At 36.0% G+C, this 24,779-nt stretch overlaps 3 protein-coding genes across 3 annotated transcripts; 1 reads left to right on the plus strand and 2 right to left on the minus strand.

The window, feature by feature from the left end:
• The first annotated feature begins 6,236 nt into the window (after nucleotides 1-6,236).
• On the plus strand, nucleotides 6,237-9,422 carry LOC103955184 (trihelix transcription factor PTL). Its single transcript, XM_009367064.3, has 2 exons — nucleotides 6,237-6,914; nucleotides 7,791-9,422. The coding sequence occupies exons 1-2, from the start codon at nucleotides 6,433-6,435 to the stop codon at nucleotides 8,920-8,922; spliced, it is 1,614 nt and encodes a 537-aa protein (XP_009365339.2). The 5' UTR covers nucleotides 6,237-6,432; the 3' UTR covers nucleotides 8,923-9,422.
• A 4,421-nt stretch (nucleotides 9,423-13,843) lies between these two features.
• Nucleotides 13,844-16,498, minus strand: LOC103955183 (fructose-bisphosphate aldolase 1, cytoplasmic). Its single transcript, XM_009367063.3, has 3 exons — nucleotides 16,339-16,498; nucleotides 15,247-15,474; nucleotides 13,844-14,909 (listed from the first exon to the last, which is right to left on the minus strand). The coding sequence occupies exons 1-3, from the start codon at nucleotides 16,364-16,366 to the stop codon at nucleotides 14,089-14,091; spliced, it is 1,077 nt and encodes a 358-aa protein (XP_009365338.2). The 5' UTR covers nucleotides 16,367-16,498; the 3' UTR covers nucleotides 13,844-14,088.
• A 3,391-nt stretch (nucleotides 16,499-19,889) lies between these two features.
• LOC103955182 (fructose-bisphosphate aldolase 6, cytosolic) lies at nucleotides 19,890-22,602 on the minus strand. The gene is made up of 3 exons (XM_009367062.3): nucleotides 22,446-22,602; nucleotides 21,136-21,363; nucleotides 19,890-20,942 (listed from the first exon to the last, which is right to left on the minus strand). Exons 1-3 carry the CDS (start codon nucleotides 22,471-22,473, stop codon nucleotides 20,122-20,124), a joined length of 1,077 nt encoding a protein of 358 aa, XP_009365337.1. The 5' UTR covers nucleotides 22,474-22,602; the 3' UTR covers nucleotides 19,890-20,121.
• Between the last annotated feature and the right edge of the window lie 2,177 nt (nucleotides 22,603-24,779).

Raw genomic sequence — 24,779 nt, forward strand, 5'->3', positions numbered from 1 at the left:
TCAACTAGCAGATTCGAGGACGACGACCAAACCCATTAGATATGGGAAGACAGAGTCGCTACTATTAGTTACGAAACGCCTAACCCAATGAGATCTGAGACGATGCAACTTCAAGGGGCCGATGAGATGTGAAATTGGTGAAGTAACAAACGGCGGAGGGAGAGTGACGGAAAGATGAAACAGAAGAACAAAAGTGGTGAGAGAAAACTTGACGAAAAAACAAAGAAAATAGAAAAGGGAAGAGGAAAGAGAACTTGACGAAAAAACAAAGAAAAATAGTTCTAGAAGACTATAGAGTCGGTGGGGTTTTTTGTCAAATGATTGAGAACAAAATATTTAAAAGTTGAATTATTGAATAAAAATTATTATAATGTTTGTTAAACTAGAGAGTGTTGTTGGAGATAATAAATTAACTTTTTGAAACTATTCACTAGTTAGTTTAACAAAAAATTAACAAAATTGTTAGTGGAAAACTAATGAAAAATGGTTTAAAAATTTTGAATTTTAACAATAAGAACAAAATAAAAGTTAAAGTGAATAGTATTATAATTAATTTTTTAGTATAAAAATATGATTTTTCGTTAAAATGAAAAGTACCGATAATTTTTCGATAAAGTTCGTTTTAATTATTAGATTCAAATATGAGTCACTCAGATTTGAACCAAAGGTAAAGGAGAAAAAGAGAAAAAGGAGGGAGGACTTTCATACTTTAGGGCTCAAACCCTTTTTAGATTTACATGCACAAGTTGGATAATCCTATGCTATGCTCTCGCTATACAGCCAGGCCCAAAAGAATCAACAAGAAAAAGTAAAGGGATCGATCCTTTTCTCTGCCCCTACCTCTGTGTGTCTGTCTTCTCTTTGAAATGTCATCATCCATCCATCAATCCTGTCCGTCCATTATGAATCCAGCCATCAACGATGTGATTGCCAGCTAAATCAGTGGGTCCCAAACTCCCTCATTTTTTGTCTAGGGTTTCTCTCCCTCATCAATGTTCTTCCCTCCCTTCATTGCGAGCAACTTTTCGGCGTAATCAGAACACACCAAATAATACTTTCATTGTAAATTATAATAAGCATAATTTTCCTTATAAATATATCTTGTGTTGAATTCCACATTGGCCAGAGGAAAATGAGAAAAACAATTTAAATAGAATTACTTTATTTTAATTAACATAAAGATCTTTTGTGATAAAATATCATACTTAATAGATTAGGTATGTGGTAACTACCAAGTTAGAGAAAGTATCGGTGTTATTGAAAGTGGGTTATCGGCCCATCATTCTACACTTTGAATGTACAAAAGATATATCAACAATTCGTTTACTATTATTACTGTGAATGTACGTAGATACATCAACAATATCGTTTATTTTTTATTATAGCAAATAAAATAATATATTACGTGTCTGTGTAGTGCGTATACTTGGAAAGGGATCCTCTTCAGATCCCTTCCTCATAATCCACCAAGTTCGGAGATCTGGACCATTGAAATTTGATCCAACGGTTACAAACATAGGCCCATTTTAAAAGTTATAATAAATTTAGCTGTTGGATCAAATTTCAATGGTTCAGATCTCCGAACCTGATGGAATAGAAGGAAGGAATTCGAAAAAGATCCCTTTCCCGTAAACTCGACATCCATAAAAACCTCTAGGCCATAGGGCCATGGGCGAAGACACCATGATCCAATAATCCTCGATGATTCCACGTCAGAAGCGGTAGAGGAAGGCAAGGACTATGATTGGAAGAGGGTGGGGGTAGGGGGGAAGGGTGCTGCAGCACCTGATCAGCGTGGTTCATGGGCCACTCGTGCACCTTTTAATTGTATAATTTCTTGTTATTTGTTATTATTATTAACTTGGTTGTACATCGATGTGCATATGCATGGATGGAACGTTCTGCTGCTTCAAAAGCAAGCTATCAGATCTGACTCGCTCAGACTGCTTAGAACTCAGAGACGAAAAGACTGAGATTCTTCTGTACACTACGTCCCCATACCCTTTCCTTCTATTATTTCACATCCATAATTTGCCCTTAATCTAAACTGTATTTTTAATGAATTCAATTGGTTTATTACTTAACAAAACAACAAAACATTGGGATGGAAATCACATAATTAACATGGTTTAACTGTACGTAGTAAGGTTTGATATCAATAATTCACCTTAGGCAAAACCCTAATCCAAAACAGTATATCCACGCATGCTTGAGATAATGTGTTTAATTCTTCCTTACTCTAATTGTGATTCTCATTAGTTTCACATTTTCTTAGTCTTATGGCTGATTCACGATCCATCGTGTTGATTCATGACTACATTTGTCCTTGTACTATTACAAATTATGATATTTAGATGATTCTTACACAATGTTACATGTATGGATGGTTGCTAGCTTGATTGGGTGAGGTTACATCCCTATCTGGTCGATTAAACGGGTTAGAATGTTGTACATGTAACTAATATTCTAGATTCTAAGAATGTAAGTTGGGAGTCTACTTTCTCCTTGCAAAAAAGAAAAGTTGGGATGTTAATGTTCCTTCTCTTTCCACTCAACCCATATCTCATCGGCTTCGTCATACATTCTCCACAAATCTATCGCTCCGTTGTCATATTCACCAATCCACAATCCAGGATCTCCACAGAGAAAGGAAAGAGTGAAGAACAACGAAATTATAATTCTCTCTCCTCCTTGCTAAATCTTGAAACTCACTGTTCACTAAATTAAAATAGCGAAGCAGATAACGAGGTTATGGGAGCTAGATTTTAATGTAAATATTGGTAGAATAGCCAAAGAGTATACGAGGCTGTTGGAGATCCTCTTAAATACTTTCCCCAAATTTTAACCTAAATTGGTTATAGAAATCGTTTCACACCAGCTATTAGGGGAAATATCCCTTTTAAAAGTTAAGATAGCAACTATACTTAAGCATTAAGTGCCTTCCATTTTCAAACAACTTCAGATATAACCATAAAGTTCATAACCCTAAATAGAGTAATACTAGAAAGATTAAATTTGTCGACTAAATTTTATAAACTAAATAACATGAAAGTTGATGAATGAATTATTACTTAAACATTGATAAAAGTGCTCATTTCTTATTGGTCACATATCATTTAGTTTGTAAATTTCGTTTATAAATTTAGTGTCCCTAACATTACTTCCTAAATATTGTTTAAACAATACCTTAAACTAATGATTGTTCAATTATTGCAAACAAGCATGATATAGGGATTAATCAAACTGATTGTGTGGAGATGAAAGCGACGAGAAGAGTGTCGAGTTTTGCAGCCGTATTAAGTGAGAAAGGAGGTATATAATGTCAGTAAATATGCAGCATGCACCGTGACTGGTGGTAATCACATGGTCTTGATATTTGTGTGTTGAAATATTATTACATACCAATGGTCCAATCCAATAGATTCAGATTAAGTGGGGTACACTCCACAAATCATCCGCAATCAGATTTCCGGCTGGAGAAGAAATTTTTTCTTTTCCCTCTACTTGTATCATGATATATAATATATCGATCTATATTTCGATTACACTAAAAAATTTGTAGCAATAGTACTACTACTTTAGACAATTCTTTCAATTATTCTTCGTAGCCATTTAAATTTTGCTACAGTGTTTGAGGGCCTTAAGGTTGTCGTTGCAATATATATGCATTTGCTTTGCTTAGCATGCCCTATTTTGCAAGATTTCGAGGTAGTAAAGTTGTTCTACCTTTTCTTCTACTCTTTTTCTTTTTGTTTGAGATCTGAGAAACTATTGTGATGATTAAACAAAAAGAGGGATTACTTTAGATTGAAATTTGGCCATGGATAAATGCCCGCGTTTTTCACTAATGCAATGTTATTTAACAGGACAAATGTTATAATTGAAACCATTTATTCTCTCGTAACCATATTTTGTCCTTTGATTATTATAAATTATTCATGCCCTAGCATTACAAGAATGTGTTTTGGTTCACCCGGTCTGATAGCTAGATACACTCCTCCAAGTGGACGAATATGAAGCCAAAACATAAAATCTTTGTGAAAGCTATCCAAAGAACCACCATTTTTAAACAAGTCTTAGTTTCCCAAATAAGAATTCCTCTATTTTCAAAGAAAAGAGGAATTGAAAAATAACTCTTACATAGGATTTTTGAAGTACTTCTGAATAAAATAACATCCGTTTCCAAGGAAAAATATTAGTCATGGCTAGGAAATAGGGATTATATAATAATTTGGTCTTAATGCAGTATTAGTGTGAAAAAAATTATGGTTAAAATATAAATTTAAAAGCTTTAATAGTAAACTTGAAGATTAAAAGCATGAGCAAAAGTTGTAAGTGTTATTCGTTTAAGAAAATGGGTGATTGACTTTGACCATTACGAAAGGGTTTTTCAATTTAACAATGTTAAGTAGGTTGCGCCGAACACGTACATGTTTCTTGCTCATTTCTAACACAACTAACTTTGTGATGTGCTTGTAGGCAAACTGAATCAGTCTCGTATCGTAGGACGCCATCCTGGTGACACCACCATTACCAGGCACGGATCCAGGATTAAAAAGTGGTTGGTTGATTATTTAAAACTACTTATGTATTTTTCTTTCCTCTTAAATCTCAATCCTGCCGGTCACCACTAAATAATGCGCCTCTAGTGCCTGCATTTTGCCGAGTTACTGGTCTATTAAGGGCATGTAGTGTTTATCCCGTCATTGACGTTTTTATCCCTTGTTTCAGTTTTAGACAGGTGACACCCACTCATTGATAAGGGTACTAATAGAATGTTGTCTAAATTAGAAGACATAATCTCTCATGTGCTGGTGTTATGGATGTGTATGTACTCGTCTCAACAACTTTGGAACCAGTATAACTTAAAATGCGATCGAATTGGTAGGGTTTTGGAGTTAATGGGGGCTTATTAGCTCATGATAGAGCTACTTAATAAGAATCATATCTATTATATATACTATCCCCAGTAGAAGACTATAGATGAGGCACAAAAGCAGAGAGAGCAGCTCCTTTAGTGAAGTAAAAGAGGCATACCAAGAAAATATCAAAAGAGGCATGTATATATATAACTTAATATATATATATATATATATATATAGACACTCACTCACTCACAGTAGCCCTTCCCTTGTTGCAGCTGCATCTTCTGAAATTGCATGCAGTTTTCACTGCCTTCGCCACTGCACACGGCACGACCCCTTTCTTTCTATCCTCGAACTCTCTCTATCTCTCTCACACCCTTTTACTTATATCCTTAAACAAGCCTCTCCCAAAACGATCGCCCCTTCTCGTAAACCCAACGTCTTTCCCCTCTTCCCACCAAACGACAAATCGTTTTTTTCCCCGTTTATGCAAACGGCATGCAGTACGCCCCAAAAAAACTTTGTCACAAAGTCATTGGTCAAAAAGACCCGATCCCATGCACTGTACATGCGTCAGCACGTCACAACCATGCAGTCCGCCACTCCCTTCTCCCCACATGTCCGCCACTTATTAGCTGTCTCATATATTACTCTAAACTTGCATACAGGATAAAATTTCACGTCAAACACTTACCGTGTAATGTATCATTACAATGTGTCATAAATGGCGAAGTTAGAATTTTACAACAATGAGATCATTTTTGGGCCCACATTCATTACACGATTCCATCGAACACCTAGTAGACACCTATCAAAATCTACCAACATTCGTCGAAAACTTGTGAGACATCTATATGTAGTTGCTTACGTCGAGCATGTGATTTGCACCATTGAGTTCCACACAAAAACAAAGGAGAAAGAAGACAATGGAAAGAAAGAACAAAATTGGAGAATGTAGAAGAAATAATAGGTTGTAATTCAACGTTGTTTACTTACTCTTTAATTGGGGTAAAAGATAAATTTACCAATAAATATATACAGAATATACATGGGTTAAGAAGTTGTTGTGGTCATGAGCAGCCATTAACCCTAACAGGGCTCCACTACTGCATGTCATAGTATCTCCGTAGACGATAATGTTAATACGTTCCACTTTTAAGCATTTAGAAAAAAAAAACTAAATAAACGTGTTAATTTTAAGTGGTATGATAATATTAAAAGGCACCCGATTAACCTCTCCGCATACTCAATCCATCCAAGTTGCATCCTTCGCTTATCCTCGTGCCCAAACACTACAAATTTCACGCTCTAGACGAAATGAGTCACTAGACGTATACATGGATACATAAACACACACATACACTCTCAGACATGGGACCATTGTCCTGTGCTTAAATTCCAGCTTTTTCGTGAACGACACGATCCGACTCTGCCGCTCTCTCTCCTCTCCTCTCCTCTCCTCTCCTCTCTTACTCTCCCTCTCACTCTTCTTTTTGTTCTTCATTTTTCTCTCAATATTTCTTCTTTTAAGTGAACATTTGTTTCTTGTTCTTCTTCTTTGTTCTCCATGGAAATGGAAGATCAGTACAATATGGCCGATCTCCGGCAACTCATGAACGGAGGTCGGACCCACTTCCCCTCCATCCCACTACAACCCACTACCGAGCTCTTCCCGAACCACCACCGAGGACCTCCTCCTCCTCCTCCTCCTCCTTCTCTTCACCACCAACACCATCCCTACGAGCAGCTCATGATGATAGACCGTCCTCAAGCCCACGAGATGATCCCTCGTGGGCTTCACCATCATCATGAGTTTCGCTCTCCGGACTCTACTAGTGCTGCAGGTGTAACTACTCCTACTACAGTTACGGCAGCTCCTTCTCTTAGTGGCGGTGGCTTGGAAGCTGAAGCTGGCGGGTGTCTTGGCGGTGAAGGGTCCGGAAGGTGGCCGAGGCAAGAGACTCTCACTCTTCTGGAGATCCGATCCGGGCTTGATTTTAAGTTCAAAGAGGCTAATCAAAAAGGTCCTCTCTGGGATGAAGTCTCTAGGTATGTAAATACATACATATATACATACACTTGTACCAGTATACACCCTACCCTAGCATATCTACTTATCTTCTTCTTCTTCTTAAATTTTCAAATTTTTTTGTTCTCTCTTGGTTTGTCAAATTTGTTTTGGTCATCATTATTATGTGATTTCTCTTAATTAATTGGTGCATGATAGTAACTTTGGCATGAAGGTTTAAGTAAAATCATATTCGGGTACTTCCATTGTGTTTCTATTTATTAATTAAAATTATTTTGAAGCAATTTGTGGATAGTTTTCCATGTTTTGAGTTGGAAAATAATTATATATATATATAAGCAATTTCAGTTGATCAGTTGCGAACTGAGTTCATCAGTTGAAAATGTGACCCTTCTTTCAAACACAAATTTTTGTTTTTATTTTATTTTTGCCATAATAATTAATGGTTGGTTGGCCTCTTCCATGCTTGAGTACTATATATTAGTCGACTGGCCTTTATCTGATATTGAAAAGACATGATACACAATGAAAATACAGCCCCCCTACAAGACTATACATTCTCTTTCTTTAGAAAATTTGAAAGGTCATATGCTTAATTGGGATATCATAACATCATCATTAGCAAAGAAATGATCATAAATATTTCACATGGCCACAACATTTTAATGGGTTTTTAGCTTAGTTATTTTAAAATTCAATTTTCAATTTAAGGCTACTTACCAATAGCCTCTTCATATAACCAATCACTATGATACTCTGCTTAATTACAAGCCGACACTACCAGGATTGCGAGTCTTTTACTAAGAAAGTGTTGTATTTGTTTTTTGTCTCTTTCGTAGAACCCAGTTTTTATTTCCTTTCATCTGCCTCCTATTTATAATAAAAATTTGTGGCAGGATCATGTGTGAGGAACATGGGTATCAAAGAAGTGGGAAAAAATGTAGAGAGAAGTTTGAAAATTTGTACAAGTACTACAAGAAAACAAAGGAAGGAAAGGCTGGAAGACAAGATGGAAAGCATTATCGGTTCTTTCGACAGCTCGAAGCTCTCTATGGAGAAACTACCAATACCGTAGTCTCACCATCTTTGCCTGCAGAAACCCATTTCGTTGGTAATAATAGTAACAATTATCGTTACCAAGCAGCCGGCAATGCTCAAGCAAATCAAGAGATCACTACTCCCTATCATCATCAGTCATCTGATCAAAAGCACTGTGACAGCCTCAGCCTCTCGAATTCATCCGAGTTCGAAACCTCCTCCTCAGAAGATCAAGACATTAATAATGATGTCAGTGCAGCCGCAATGGACAATGATTCGCAGGAGGTGAAGACAACGAGGAAAAGAAGAGGAGGAATTGGACGGAGGGGTTGGAAAACGAAGATAAAAGAGTTTATCGATGCACAAATGAGGAAGCTGATTGAGAAGCAAGAGGAGTGGTTGGAGAGGCTAATGAGGACCCTTGAGCAAAAGGAGAGGGAGAGGGTGGTGAGAGAGGAGGAGTGGAGGAAACAAGAAGTTGATAGGGTTGAGAGAGAGCAAAATTTCTGGGCCAAAGAGAGGGCATGGATTGAAGCTAGGGATAAGGCTTTGATGGATGCACTGCACAAGATATCGGGAGGATCATCATCAACTGATCAAGCGAAAGCTACTAATTACAATTCTTCATCACCTGATCACAATGATCCTGATCAAATAGTTCATAACATGAGTAGGAGTGCCAAGGAGTTATTCATGAATAAGAAGCGAAAGGAGAATGCAAATTCGAGAAGCGCATCGGCAGCCTGTTACTTTCAGAGCAATGAGTCGTGTTCCTCATTGTATAGTAGTCAAGGAGGGTATTGTGGTGAAATGAGTAATGACCAAGGTAACCATGATGGTTCTAACAATTCTCCTAATGGTGGGAATAATGCAAGTAATGTTGGGAGCAATGCAGTGCCTGATAATTGTTTTCCGTTCTTGATGAGTGAGGGGGAGAACTTGTGGGAAAATTATGGATTGAAGCTGAGCAAGGGAAGCCAAAACCAGTGATGATAATATTATATGAGGTGTAATATTATTACTTTGTACTAGGTGATCATCAGCTAGCTAGCTGCAGAAGACAACTTCCTTGGTTGAATTTTGTTATGGGGTTTAACAAATTTGAAAAAAAACCTCTCTCCCTCTGTGATGGTCTCATGTGAGGTGAGGTTTACAGTATGATCATGTAAGCAAGGAGCTAACTGGGGGTTATTTATGTGTAGGGTTTGATTGATGTTTTAATCATGGGACTGAAGTCTAAAGACATGGAAATTTTAGAGGAAAATAATTATGGATTTGGACAGGTTGCAGTACTGCTAGCGTTGGGTTATCATGAAAATGGTATATGTTTTTGTGGGTTTTCATTTGTTTTAAGCTTCATTTTTTTCATCTTACATGCATGAGTAAATATTGTTTCTCATTTTGTGAAAACTCATGACATGGATTCCAAGCAGGCCATACTAAGAAATGAATGCATATTGAACATAATATTAAGAGCCAAGTTTTGAGCATTGTTAATTTGTACTTGAATTTGAATTTCCCTTCCTATAGATAAGAAGAATTTAGTGTAGAATCGCTTGTATAATATATTAAAAATAAAATTAAAAAAAACGTAATATTAAGAGAATAATTTCTTGTTATAGGTTAGAAAAAAAAATTGCAATAGACCAGATAAACCCACGAACTCTCTCCTTATGCAGTATACAAGGACGGAGGCAGCTAAGGCCCACTGATTGCGGCTGCCTCCACTAAAGTTTGGTGCGAAGGAAACAATATATGATGCTTACATAAGGGGCAGATAACATATTTACCATATTATTCATGCTCCTTCAAAAAATAAAAGATATATATAACTTGAATTTATTATATTTAAGTACTTTAACTGCTCTGTTGAAATTTTCAAATTATATTATAAAAATAAGTGATCATTGTGAAAATAAAAAATACCTACAAGTTGGCTTAATGAAATTTGAGAAGAAGAAAAATAAAGCAATGAAATTATAGAAGATATTCTACTATCATAATGTTCTCAAGTATAGTTAGAAGTTAAGGTCGCACCCGCTAGAGAAAACTTCTAACTCTATCCCTAGCATTATAGCATGTCAAATGCTAGACAGTCGATAACTTTAATCATTTGGCTGAGTGTAACCATGAACTTCATAACTTACTAATTAGTTTTTAGGTCGAAACATCCGTACCATTTGTCCAACAGTTTAATTGGTATCTATTATACAAATCTCGGTCGTTCAAAGTAGCTAGGTTACGTTGCCTGTATTTTAAATTACAGAAATGCTGGGTTAATAAGATCACATGAGGGAGTATTCAATACATCTCTCCAACATTTAACTAATCTTGTGGTTGAACTCCTTAGCATGTAATAGGGCTCCGATAGGTTAAGCTTGTTCTACATGCATGCATTGTTCAAGGACTTCACAGGAAAATATGGTGTTTTTTTTTTAGTTTGTTTTAAATAAGCTTCAAATGTTTGTGTTAGTGTACGATGCAACGTAGCAGAAAATGTTTTTTATGGCATGAAAGAAATTTTTGTTCACAAAATTGGAAATGTGAAATTATCGGTTGAATTTGATTTTTAAATAGAGTAGAAAATAGGCGAAGTTACGACATAATTAAAAGGTGTGCTTTAATAAAAAAGAAATTGTGTGTTAACCAAGTAATGGTGAGGGAGGGGTGCGCCAATGGGTTAGGGTTAGTGCAATTTTCCACAGTTTGTCAGAGTATCCCATACTTCGATGTATAAAATATTTTGAAGCACCATAAAATTTTTCAAGATTAGGATAGATCGAAGTTCGATTCTTTACAATATAGCCAAAAAATAAAGAAAATTCCCGTACTCTGAAGGAAGTTGCCTTCTCGATCAGATGAGCATATATAGCATGGCTGGTTGGTACGTACTAGCTATAGAGAACTGACAATATTTGGAAGCAGGCAAGGCATGTCATGTGCAGCTTCGTAGCAAAGCAAACGTACGAATTGTATCACCAAAAACATGTCATTATTTGCAATTAAAGGCACTCGAGTATTGATTTCCATGCAGTTTTAAATTACAGCCAGCTGAGTGATATATGTAACACTCAGAGAAACTAATTAGTATAGCATATACATACATCATTCTGCAGTAACATATATATGACTGTCGGGAGTCTATAGAATTACATATTTTCATATACAATAATACACTTTTTCTTTTGACGTACATGGTTTTGGAAATACAAAAGTTTTAGCATAAATGTTTTCTTCTTTTATTTATTAGCACTAGTCGTTTGTAAGTTTTGAACTCGATACCTCCTCAAGCAAAGTGAAGATTTGTACTAAAAATGGACCTGGATTGGGTTTTATAAGATCGTATCAAGCTTTCATTGCTTACTACAATTGTCATTTTCTTTCATATATTTTCTTTTATATGTCTTTTGGTTTTAGAGAAAGTTTCATATATTAGCTTTAATTAGTTCCATTGACTATCTTGATGAAATATGTAGTTATAGACAAGCACGCTCATTCTGTCAACTGAGATATTCAAAAGTTCAATTAGATCAGATTTAGTTTATTACATGTTCGAATTCCTTTACTTTTGCTTTTGGTCCTGATTTCCAATTAGCCATAAGCACGTCGATGAGTAAGTGATTTTGTCACTCAAATTTGTTAATCAAAATCCTTCTCCTTGTTCCTTGCTCTCTTTTGAAAATCCTCGTACGATGATAGCTCATAAGGTTAAAAACATTTGTCCTTACATTCAAGTATTATGTTTGATTCTTCATCTCCTATTATCACTTGTATGAATATATAACCTACTCGAAACCCAATATTTTACTTTTCTCGCCAACAAAGGAAGTTCTGAATTGATTGTTCTCTATCAAATGAATACAAAAGAAAGATAGAAAGGGACGAGTTTTTTTTTTTTTTTTTTTCCTCCAATTCTTTTTGTTGAAATTTTTTGGGGAAAGGGGGTGGCAATCAAATTGAAGCTTAATTTTTCCTTTCTCATAAGGGTATTGTAAACCGATGTATGTGATGCATCAGTTTGAAGAAAGGTTTAGGGTACTAAACTGAAACATTTAGATAAAGCACGCAAATTTAACTATCAGCTGAAGTAATGTATTCTGTACACCGATGCATTATAGAATTTTCAAGGTCGTGCATGGGAGAACTATATTCACATGTAGCTTGTGGAGAAACTCCATCGTGATCCAAATTCAGCTATTAGCTGAAGTAATACATTCCATACACCAACGCACTATAGAATTTTCAAAATAATACAAGGGAGAACTATATTCGCTTGTAGCTAGTGGAGGGAGTCCATTGTTATCCAAACACAGAAAAGGGTCAGTCACTACTCATATGACACTCATATACACAACACAGTGAACGCTCTTGGACAGACACTAGTGACCGTACATAGGAAAGAGTAAAGAAGCTTCCCACCAGGGGAACCAAACATTGCAGTCATTGTCTCAGTGATTTTCCAAGTACCCCCCATTTATTTTGTCTCTCTTATTGTCACTATTTTGATGAATTTCCTTCCCCGAGCTTGCTTTGGTTTGTTTGTCCCAAGGCCAAACTGCTTCTGCTTCTGCTTCCAGCTGCTTGAGACAGTTGAGTGGCTGAGTCATCTGCAGTCAAACGAGAAGATTACATGCATGACAATTTTAGAACTTTCAAGTTTAAGAAAAACAGCTTTTTTTGGGAATGCTTTTGCTTTGCTTGCTTCATGCTTTTGCTGAGGTGACCACTTACTGAGCTGATGTGTATAAAACACCAAAAGAAAAAGAAGGAAAATTTTGAACTGTTACTGCTTTGCTTTTGCAGCTTATGGCTTATCCCAAATTGGGAAGTCTGGCCATTGCTTCCAGGCTGCTTTTTAACCATCTTTAGACATTACTGATATTTACCACAGCAATTTAACCTACTCGTGTAAAACATAAATTAACTATAGAAATAGAACCCCTTAATCTTTTTCTATAATCCTAGTTTAAAAGTTAAAAATAAATAAGAAAAAAAAAAAGCCCTGCAAAGTCTAGGGTTTAGGGGTGTGCCCAATTGGCCAAAAAGCCAATTCAATTAGGTACTCTGAATTGGTCCAGAAAGATGTACATATGGGCTTGTTAGCGAATCTCATTTATCCCAGCAGGTTATTGTGCTGAAAAATTATTTTCGCACTCTTGTTTTCTCCGTGCTCTCTTTTACTCTTTTCTAGCTGTTGAATTTATCAATTAGAGGAGAATTAAGAGGAAAATCAGAGAAAATAGTGTAGAATGAGAAAACGGAAGTGTAGAAATTGTTCTCCTATTGTGCTTAGGGTTAATGTTAAGAAAGGTAGTATACCATATAGAACTATTCCGATCGGGCGAGAAGCCCTCTCCCTTCTGTTGCCTTGATTCGTTCATCGATCTTCGCTCTTCGGAAGAGTCGGGATGAATCTCAGAATCAATTTCTTTTTCGGATATTTGTCGAACCTAATCTTGAATTTTGGGTCCTCTGCCTTATTCAGTTGTCATGGTTTGTGTAGATTGATCTTGTGTTCGGAGGTGAATACAAGGCAGGTTCAATGCTGTAAAGGCAAACCCAAAGTTTGGGTCCATCCCAATTACTATTCAAAGCCTCAAATTTAAGAGCTCAAAGTTCACAAAACAAATGACTTGAACCACATTTGCAAATATTGTAGTAGACTCGATTTACGCCATGTTTTGGTGCCTAGGATTGGATCGGATAAGTTACTGAATCTATAACAAGTTGATAGAAGAAACGGAAACCAACTCACAAAGTTTAACAGATTCAATCTTATTAGATACCAAACGTGACCTATCACTAAAATGACTAGCCCAAGGGCGTCTAAAACTAGTGCAGTGCGATGAACACACAAACCATTCAAGAAACAAGGTTAATTAAGATCAAAACCAAATAGACAAAAACTGGATGTTGGAAATTAGAGTGCTTATCTTCAATTCAGGCAATCAAAAATAGCTGTTTAGGAAACATTTTTGAAACTCAACATGTCACTGGTCGTCAAGCTTTTTATTCTACCACCATCCTAAAATCCGAGATGAAGAACAGAAGTTCGAAAAAACCCTAACGATACGCTTAAGAATGACAAAAGCCATATAGAGACCGCAAGATAGTTTTCCAAAAATAAAACATGAGAAACACGAACTGTAAATTTCTTCAGTACTTGTAATCCTTCACATGGAGAGACTCGGCGGCACCCTCACCGAGCTTGGCATCACCCTTGTAGATTCCAAGAGTAGCTTCTGAGTTGGCCTTGGCCCTTGTGAGGAGAGCAGCCTGCGCCTTTGGGATGTTTTCCTCTTTCCCTGCCCATGCCTTCAGTGTGCTCTGCTGAAGAGCACGTCCGAAGGAGAAGGATAGAGACCACGGCTTCTTTCCCTTGAGTTGGTTCATGGCGTTGAGGTTCAGGGTAGCCTCCTCCTCACTCTGTCCACCGGACAAGAACACAACAGCAGGGACTGCTGCAGGGGTAGTGCGCAACAAGGCACGAACTGTGTACTCAGCAATCACTTTTGGTGAAGCCTTCTTGGCATCAGATCCTGGGGTAACCATATTGGGTTTCAAGAGAGTTCCTTCAAGCAGGACATGGTGGTCGTTAAGGGCCTTGTAGCATGCGGCAAGAACACGTTCGGTCACATCAGCACACTTATCGATGGAATGGGGTCCATCAACCAGGATCTCTGGCTCGACGATGGGGACTAGGCCATTCTCCTGGCAGATGATGGCATAACGAGCCAACCCATTGGCATTCTCTTGGATGGACAGCTGAGATGGTTCAGTGGGGCCAATCTTGAGCACAGCACGCCACTTTGCGAACCGTGCACCAGCTTCATAGTACTTCTGGCAACGCTGGGCAAGGCCATCAAGACCCTGGGTTGTGGTCTCACCATTGGTTCCGGCAAGCTCAACGGTACCCTTGTCAACCTTAATTCCAGGGAGAACACCACCTTCCTTCAAGACATCAACGAATGGCTTGCCTGCACAACTTAATAATAAGTACCATCCCATGGAAAATTTGACACTATTATTTAGGAAAAGAACAATCCAAAGCGAGCATAAATCGGAAAAGGGTAACAATTCATGTAACCAGAGGATTGTCAAAACAGGATTACAAACAGAACAAGTACTGTTTACTGCTTTACCCAAACTTCTCTTGAAAAAAAAAATTCTTTACAAAACGATACGAATTCAAAGGATTTATTGTTCGAACAAAATAAAAACACTGCACACACAACATATTTGATTCAAAATAAAACAGAACAAATAGTTGTGCAATGACGAAGTATCAAAAGCTAGAAACTTAAATCAAAATACCTGAAGCGGTCTTCTGGTAGAGGGTTTCCTCAAAGAGGATAACTCCACTAAGGTATTGGAGCACATCAGGGGCAGTGAAGAGGAGTTCACGAAGACAACGCCTGTTTGATTCAACATTCTCAACATTGATGCTGGCAAAACGTTTGCCAATTGTGCCAGTTGACTCATCAGCAGCGAGAATACCCTTTCCAGGGGTGCCGATGTAGGCAGCATTGGCGATAAGCTCATCTGCAAGGCATAAAAAATTCAGCCAACATAGACCAATCACAAAATATAAATACCCACATCGAAACATCTACATTAAATTACAAAAAACAAGAAAATATGGAATGATAACAAAAGTTCGGACAAGTCCAAATTCCCCTCATAGTCAAGCAAGTAATACAACCGAAGACAATCGAAAAATCAATTACTACAAGTGACAGGCTTCCCAAACTATTAGAACTTCAGATCAAAACAAACAAGAAGCAAATACAACGAGGAACTCTGAAGGGTAAGGTGTTATGAATAAGTAAGATCATCACACACATAAAAATATAGGGTTTCAATGTAGATCAAAAGATCTAGATTTAGTACCAAACAACTTTGTCAATCGAATCCCATACCAACAATTGACTGAAAAAATCATAAACCCAATAAGCAGACTTGCAAATTTGAGGACTCTAAATACATAAATTTGAATTTAACTTTGAAGTAAAATATAGTCAACAGGTATTCCAACTTCACAAAGTAAAACCCAGAAGGCATATTAACTAAACAAGTCAGATTAGATCTAAATTTTAGTAATCAAAGTACTCAAAAAAAGTTTCAGGAGCAAAAATGATTGATTTTCTGATAACCCAAACCCAGAAAACTGCAAGAAACCGATACGGTATAGAAAAAAACGAATCTGGGTCTTCGGATATCGAACACAGAAGTAAGATCCAATCACTCAACAACCCGAACATACTGAAAAAACATGGTTTCATGAATCAAAGCTTAAAAAGAACAAAAGCAATCAGATCTAAGAAATTAATCAAAACAAATATAAGCATAGATACATTAACAGATCGATATAAACAAGTAACAGAGTGAAAGGGATGAGTAAATTACCAGCGTATTTGCCTCTGTAAGCAGACATGTTTGATTGAAGCTGAAGATTGCGAGAGGAAGAAAAAGACGAGTTGGTTGTTTTCTGAGAGATCGAGAGAGAGGAAGGGATGATGGAAGAAAGTAAAGTGAAGGGTGGGTGAGGATTTTTATGCGAGTACGGCTCGAAAGTTGCACTGTTCGCTCGGCTTCTTCCCCACGTAAATAAATTATTATTAATTTTCTCTTTTTGGTTTTACCATTTTGCCCTCCAGCCCTTAGTTGGACCTAAATTTATTTCCTATTTTATATTAATACGAATTCATTATTGTGGATTTTCTCCTAATTTACATAGTTTAACATTAATTCTCGTGGAAACATTAGAAAATATTATGCAAAAAACAGGAGATGAAAGAGAGTTTATGAAAATTCTTACTTTTAAGATAATCTATTTAGCATTTCTCAAAATTGTTTTAGAAATAACAGTGTTAATAACTCACGACATTTCCATGTGTGTTAGGTATGATTTTGATTGACGTGTCTTAACTTAAATGATTAAGAAAATAAAATACCACATACATATTGTGATTGCTTATGTGACTCATTGTTCTAATTAGATTTAATTTTACTGCAACAGAATTTCATAAGCGTTACTTTTTTTCTTCTTCATAAAATTGCATTAAAAACATCAAAGTCTTCATATCAATATTTTATGAAATACGTAATACCTTGGGGTCAAATGAACTTTTGAATATTAGAGATTGAAACGATCATCAGAAAAATAATTTGTCCAAAAATTAGAATATATTATGAGAAAATAAAACTTCTATCGAAATACATGCCTTACAAAGCCTCAAGATTTACTTCGGCATGCGTAAGTTTTATTTAATATCCACAAATTTATATTTCCTTTTAAGTTAGAGCCTAAATTAATTGAAGAGGGTAACAAAGTAATTAGGCAGCATGGTGGGTTTTCACAAAACCAGCCGCCGTCCCCGTGATTGGGTTAGGTCGGTAGGAAGGGGGTCAAAAAAGTAAAACCAGCCAACCAAATCCTGTGGGGTTTGAAGGCGACTCCCGCTTTGGTTTTGGTTTTGTGAACTTGTGATAGCCAAAACCAACACCGGCAATCTAGGTTCCGGTATTTATCACAGTGCTTGCTTTTTTAGCCTATGCTCATATCTTGCATACAATTTACGACGTAAAATAAATGAGTGAAATTTAAAAAAAACTGATCATATACTTTTATTATCTTCATCTATACTATTTACATTTTATCCTCTTTGGATTCATTTTGTGGGAATCTTAGGGATTCCCACATCCTATCCGTTCATTGTACATTGTGTGGTCAATTTTCGTCAAATACTATTTGTGTTTAATATTAAATAAAAAAATCAAATGATTTTTTACCGCACAATATACAATGAACAGCTAAGATGTGGAGATCTCTAAGATTCATACAAATTGAATCCAGATAGAATCCAATTCCCTTAAAATCACACAATATTAGAGAATCCACAAGTCAATATGTTTCAGAATGTGACCTATAAGTTTCAGTGAGAAAAGAGAATCCACAAGTCAAAATGAAAATGAATTTTGAGTTTCAAAAAGTAAAGTGGTGACTTTAGAATTGCAAAGAACAATATAAAATCAAAATGGAGTTCCATATTGTATAGCTAGAAAAAAAGCCTCAAATGTCAAAACAATAATAGTTGATATATATGCCTCATCCAACAAACTTTTAACACGTCACGTCATGTATTTGATTTCTGACACTGGTAAATCAAATGATGATGATCATTGGAGATTAAATTGTCTATATGAGTCTTCCATAATCCCTTTTAAAAAAAACAAAAAAACAAAAAAACTTTTAACACATTGATATATGAACCAAAATCAATCGCATCTTGTCACTAGCATCACTTGGGATCATGCGCAACAATTTTCTTTCTTTTTATGTCACGCCGATCTTCTCTTTAATATTTAAAACTGGCAAATTCTTAAAAATAAAAGCATGCAAAAGAATATGGCATGATGACATTTTTCGTTCGTGGTTTACTTAAAGCGTTTTATGCTTTTGGAGTTCAATGTCCGATGATTGTCTAACATGATACCAAACTTTTTTGATTTTTTTTATCTAAAGTTATCTTTGAGATTGTCAAAATTCTCATTTTAGTTCCTAAGTTTTAAAATTCACCACCAATAATTTTGGTCTTTTGTGATAAATTTTTGTTAAATTGAAAGTATTTTTGTTAGATCAATCTCTCCCTTTGAACTGATAGTTTCTTTAATTTAATGGAGATTTTTCACAAAAAGATTGAAATTGTTGACGGTAAACTATCTCAAGAATCAAATTGAGAACTTATGTCAATCTTAGATATTATTTTGAATAAAAAGCTTACCTTTTTTTTTTTTGGCATAGTAAGATTGTGCGTAAAGATCAATAAAATAAACCCTAGCATGTTGTATAGTGTCATCTTTACACTTTGATGTTCTACATTGATAGCCATGACTCATTTGTACAAATTCTATTACAATTTATATTATATTTAAACTAGTCTAAATTATAGAAAGAAAATACAAACGAATTACGTAGAGTAGAGTACATTAGCTATTATTAGCTAATATAACTACGTCAACGTTTAATATTCATGTCGACTTTTGAAATTCTTGTGAAAGAAGGAAAAGAAGTGGTAGTTAAGATGATGAATACCAAGTTGTGGAGGCATCAGCCGCATCACCTGCGCCTCTCTTTCCATCTCTCTTTATCTTCTCTTTCTGAAACTGTTGAGCCAACTGTCCAAGTGGGGTTTTTAATATTTTTTGTCAAAAGGTGACCAATTAGTGAGAATTTTGAAAATTCATGAATTATATATGTTCATCGTACATTATGCTGTTAGTTTTTGTCAAATACGGTTAATATTTAATTTTAAATAAAAATATTTAAAACGATTTCTAACCGTAATATGTACAATAAATAAACACGATTCACAGATCTCTTGCAAAAAAAATCCAGCAAGAATCCAGATTCAGAAGGTAATTTTAATTTGTTAAATAATATTTTTTTCTGAGCAATGTTGAATCATTATTTAAACTTGGAATATTCTTCACTTCGATCCGATATGGAGACAATTTGAACAAGTTCTGCTGTTAGGTTTTGGAATATTCTTCACTTCGATCCTTCTTTCTAATCTTTATATAAAGGATGCCTCATACAGGATAAGGGTTAGAATTTGATAACACATTTTTTTGAAAAACTTTTTAAAAACACATTTTTAAGAGACGAATAAATTTATCGATCCAACTAGTTATTTTTTTTATGTATTCTCTCAAATGTCATCTTTAACAAAATCACCAAAGCCCCGAGCAATATGACCACTTGATTAAATTTAACATTTTTATAAAATTGTATTCGTCTATTTTCTTCACTATAAATGAATTCTTATGATTTCGAATTTATCTAATTCAAAAATGTTGTGAAAGCCCAATACAGTATTGGACCTAAACAATACCTAACCCAATCAAAAAATGAATCAAAAGATTTCAAATAAACACATTCTCGATCAACCCAAATATACAACAAAAGAAGTTTAAATTTCTCCAAACTCAAACCAAGTCGATGAACAAACTAAAACTCTCCTCAAAGCTTTTATCAAAACCTACTAGTATATCCAGTAATAATCTCAGCACGACTCAGATTACGAAGAAAGTTTCAACAAACAAAAAGGAAAGACCTTGGTTGCGAGACTGCGAAAACAAAGCTACCTTCTAACCGCGTAACAATTTGGTATTCGACAGCTTCCTCAATCAATACTTGTAGTCCTTGACATGAAGGTTCTCGGCGGCACCCTCGCCAAGCTTGGCGTCACCCTTGTAGGCTCCCAATGTCGCTTCCGAGTTAGCCTTGGCCCTGGTTAGGAAAGCTTCCTGAGCCTTCTTCACATTCTCCTCCTTTCCTGACCAAGCCTTGAGAGTGCTTTGCTGAAGGGCACGTCCAAAGGAGAATGAAAGAGTCCATGGCTTCTTAGCCTTTAACTTGTTCATGGCATTGAGGTTGAGGGTAGCCTCCTCCTCGCTCTGCCCACCAGAGAGGAAAACCACAGCAGGGACAGCCGCGGGCACTGTGCGCTGCAAGGCGCAGACAGTGTGCTTGGCAATCACCTCGGGCGCAACCTTTTTGGAATCAGATCCTGGAGTCACCATGTTAGGCTTCAAGAGAGATCCTTCAAGCAGGACATGGTGGTCGTTAAGTGCCTTGTAGCATGCGGCAAGAACACGTTCGGTCACATCAGCACACTTCTGAATGTCATGGGATCCATCAACCAGGATCTCCGGCTCAACAATGGGAACAAGGCCATTCTCCTGGCAGATGATAGCATATCGGGCCAACCCATTGGCGTTCTCGTTGATTGCCAGCTGAGATGGCTCGGTGGGGCCAATCTTGAGCACAGCACGCCATTTTGCAAATCGGGCACCAGCTTCGTAGTACTTCTTGCAACGTTCGCCAAGGCCATCCAGACCCTGAGTTGTGGTTTCACAATTGGTACCAGCAAGCTCAACAGTGCCCTTGTCAACCTTAATGCCAGGAAGGACACCGCCCTCCTTCAAAACATCAACAAATGGCTTACCTGTATAGCATAAATCGAAATGTCAATGGCATGACATATCATCCAAGCACAAAAATTATACAGAAATGACAAGCTCACAGGTAAACTTTCAAACTCTTAATACATGGACAAACACGAGTATTGAAAACAATTCATAATTTTTGAATTAAACCCGATTTTAGACATGAATTTCATAATGTAGGTAGAAAAATACCAGCAGCTGTCTTCTGGTAGAGGGTTTCCTCAAAGAGGATGACTCCACTGAGGTATTGGAGGGCACCGGGAGTGGTGAAAAGCAGCTCACGGAGAGCGCGCCTGTTTGTCTCAGTATTCTCAACGCTAATGCTGGAAAGACGCTTGCCAATCGTGCCAGTTGACTCATCGGCAGCAAGGATACCCTTTCCCGGGGTACCAATGTAGGCAGCATTAGCAATGAGCTCATCTGCAAGCCAAAGATAATTCAGTATATTAACAACTGTCACAGAAATAGTTGCAAACTAAGACCCCAAACTTAGATTATCCACAAGAGAAAACAAAAAGAAAGCACGACAACGAAAGGACCGCTTCAAACTCTGTGAACATAAAATTCTTTTGAATTAAAACACCAATTAAGCAAGTATCATCCGTCACAGTCACATTGTCTTGAGCGAATGTGCTCTCTCCTATGCATCCGAGTCCTAATCATCCTCCCGTATTTTTTAAGACTAAATTTCTTGTGTAAAAAATCAATTAAAACGTCAGCTGATGACAAAAACAGAGTTTTACAGGTATATTTTTCATATAATTTGAGATTTACACGTTAAAATAAACCTCAAATTCAGGTCATGCCAATCGATCCAAACAAACATGGATCGTAAATCATCATTTAATTAAGGGAAGTGTTATTAGCACTTAAAAAATCTAATTCTACACTCCTCACGAGTGTATTTTTCTTTTCAAATATAGAAAGTTTAGTGTGTACGAATGATATTTCTGGAATACCAATAACAATTCCCTTAATTAAAACAATCATTATAACACAAATTAAAAATGCTTTCTTACAACAAAAGGGCAAACCCTACAATCCAAAATTTTAAGATTTTTCTCTACCCTACATGATCATAACCATTAACACACCAGTAAAACACTAATACGAGGTGGCGGAAAAGTCCATAGAGAGTCCACTCAAAGTCGCACTTTGAGAGAGTAAAGAGTCACACTTTGAGAGTCTCCTTAGCATTTATCTTAATTAGTTTCAAATTAACCTTCAAAATTAAGCACCATCCAGGCATCCACAGACTATTAAGTATTAATTACAATTCAGCAAAACTTAATTTAACACAGAAAAATTAATTATCATCTTGATAGAAGCACCGATACAACACTAATCCAGAATCCATACGATAAATTCAATACATACAGATACAGACCAGAGCAAACACATATAATTCAAAAATTAAACCAAACAATAACAAAAAGGGCAGAGTATTTCAAACGATAGATAAAGGATGAAGAGAATATGTAACGGCGTTAGGCGATGATTACCGTGATACTTTCCCTTGAAGGCCGACATTTTTTACGGTGAGAAGAGAGAGCGGAAACTTAAGGGTCGGTTATGAATTGAGAGATTGAGTAGGAAGATGGGAGAAAATGGTGGGTGTGAGTGAGGGTTTTATATCAGAGACCAAGGCCTTGCGGAACACGTTGCTCTCAGTCAAGTGTATCTCGAAAGATCTTCGACATTCTCGTCATTTTGACTCTTTTGCCCTTAATTTCGTGCTGGGCTTTCTGTCCTTAGTCGACTTAACCCACACAAAATGCCCCAATGATTATCCTTTCTTTTTTTTTTTTTTTTTTTTTAATGTAATTCCTCTTAATCCATTAAGTTAAAATATCCAGATTGAAATTTGATTCAATGATTATATAAGAGCTCAATTTAAAAGTTATAATAATCTTAATCATTAGATCAAATTTCAATGATCCGAATCTTCTGACCTGGTAGATTAGAAGGAAGAGATCTAGAGATAATTCAATTCCACCTATAAGAACAAAGAGAAAGAGAACAGCTAAAAACTTCTCTTAAAAATAGGATTCTGATTTTTGTGCCATCTGATATTTTTAGCAAGGTTCTAAATGATGTTAAGCTAGTTGTGCGAGGAGTTGGAACCTAGCATCTAGACGACTGGATGGAACATAGACGGACTTTAATATAATATTTTATAATATTAACAAGAAAATTTATATTACACTGTAAAATGTCATTGTATCCCACTTCAACAAAATCTCCTTTGCATTGCTTGAGGACACGTAGAAAAAAAGTTGGGGCAAAAAGAAGAGAAACTTAGGTCAAAGTTGTAAAATCCATGTAATTTGCTTATATTCCCAAAGAATCCAATTCTTTGATGTGAAAGCTAAAGTTAACTGAAACCATAATTCCTCTTCGTCAGAATTTTTAATAAATGATGTTTGCTAGTCAATTGCTTGGTTGGTTTTACGGCTGTGGTTTTCAATGATTTTGATTACTAGTTATACCCTTCATTAGTGCTTAATTTGGCTTCCTCCATTATTTCGGAAGGGTATAATTGGTAATCAAAATCATTGAAAACCACTGCGGTAAAACCAACCAAGGAACAAATGGTAGTGCTTACTGTTGGCCAGGTGGAGGCGAAGGTTGAATCTGTGGGTTTGGTTGGAATATGCGAAAACCCCGAGCGATTACCACCACCGCCGCAATTTTGATTTACAACTAATGCAAATATGTGAAAACACACGCTTTTATATACATTTGGTCACGTATTTTTGTGGAATTTATTTTACATGTGTATTTTAATGATTCGAATTTTTTATTTTGTAGAATTTTTTTAAAAATTATATTTATTAAAAATTATTCAAATTTGAAATCATATAACTATCAAATTAAATTTAGTGTTTGTTTAAATAACAATGTTCGTTCATTTTCTTCTACAAATGTATCTTAATGATTTTGGATTTGTCTAATTTTTTATCATATGATCTCTGAATGATGTACTAAAATATAGATAGTTTGGATCGTTGAAATACAGTATAAAGTAGCGCTATAAAATAAGTATCAAAATATGTATAAAAAACGTATCCTCGAATCCTAACCTATACATACTTAATCCCCATATAGATACAGTTAGTTCATTCATTCTAATGGATTTTAGTATAAAAGAAGGAAGTATACCAACCTTCAACAATACTAAAATCAATCAATAGGGCAAACGTGTAAAGGTACATAATTCATAAGTAGGTAAGATTTTTTCGGTGAAAGTTTGAAGTTGGAAGCCCTTGTTGATTCAAAAGATCATAATTTGTTGAGTTCAATTCATGTTCGAAATTTTTAAGTTCAAGGATAAAGAATGAAGAGTACCAAAGTTTCACGTTTTTAAATGTTTTAGGAGTCAAGTATTTTCCCTTTCTACTACAACATGAACCGTTTCAAATCAAGCAAAAGTTGTGTTGCTTATCTACGACTGAGGAAAATTAAGGTAGCCCTAGCGCAATGGTTACCATGCAGTAAAATAGTCCGGCACACCAAGTATCGTAATATGTAAGGAGAAGTTTACTTTTTTTAGGTGTTTATCTACTCATATTATAACACTTGATATACCGAAACTTATTTCTAATACATTAAAAAATCTTTGGTTAAGGATTAGAGAATGAATGAAAAAGGTAACAAATGCCTTGAACCAGGTTGGCCCAGTTCCATTACATCTCTTCAGCCTGTGGTTTGGAAATGGACTTTGAGCCGAAGTCCAATTACATAAGAAAGTATAAATCCATCCACGAACATAGTATCGTAAGCACTTATTCAAGCTCAACCCTACTACTTCGAGTTTGATCATCGCAAGCTACTGA

The sequence above is a fragment of a genome, unplaced genomic scaffold (assembly GCF_019419815.1).
Source record: "Pyrus x bretschneideri cultivar Hongxiangsu unplaced genomic scaffold, Pyrus_bretschneideri_v1 Contig47, whole genome shotgun sequence".
Taxonomy (NCBI): Eukaryota; Viridiplantae; Streptophyta; class Magnoliopsida; order Rosales; family Rosaceae; genus Pyrus; species Pyrus x bretschneideri.

What these genes read in the sequence shown, in the direction of transcription:
- LOC103955184 (XM_009367064.3), top strand. Translation starts at nt 6,433, where the DNA reads ATGGAAATGGAAGATCAGTACAATATGGCCGATCTCCGGCAACTCATG. An exon ending in CTCTGGGATGAAGTCTCTAG is followed by an intron (nt 6,915 to 7,790) that starts GTATGTAAATAC and finishes AATTTGTGGCAG; the next exon opens with GATCATGTGTGAGGAACATG.
- LOC103955183 (XM_009367063.3), bottom strand. Translation starts at nt 16,366, where the DNA reads ATGTCTGCTTACAGAGGCAAATACGCTG. An exon ending in TTACAGAGGCAAATACGCTG is followed by an intron (nt 15,475 to 16,338) that starts GTAATTTACTCA and finishes TATGCCTTGCAG; the next exon opens with ATGAGCTTATCGCCAATGCT. An exon ending in CTACCAGAAGACCGCTTCAG is followed by an intron (nt 14,910 to 15,246) that starts GTATTTTGATTT and finishes TAAGTTGTGCAG; the next exon opens with GCAAGCCATTCGTTGATGTC.
- LOC103955182 (XM_009367062.3), bottom strand. Translation starts at nt 22,473, where the DNA reads ATGTCGGCCTTCAAGGGAAAGTATCACG. An exon ending in CTTCAAGGGAAAGTATCACG is followed by an intron (nt 21,364 to 22,445) that starts GTAATCATCGCC and finishes TTTGGCTTGCAG; the next exon opens with ATGAGCTCATTGCTAATGCT. An exon ending in CTACCAGAAGACAGCTGCTG is followed by an intron (nt 20,943 to 21,135) that starts GTATTTTTCTAC and finishes TATGCTATACAG; the next exon opens with GTAAGCCATTTGTTGATGTT.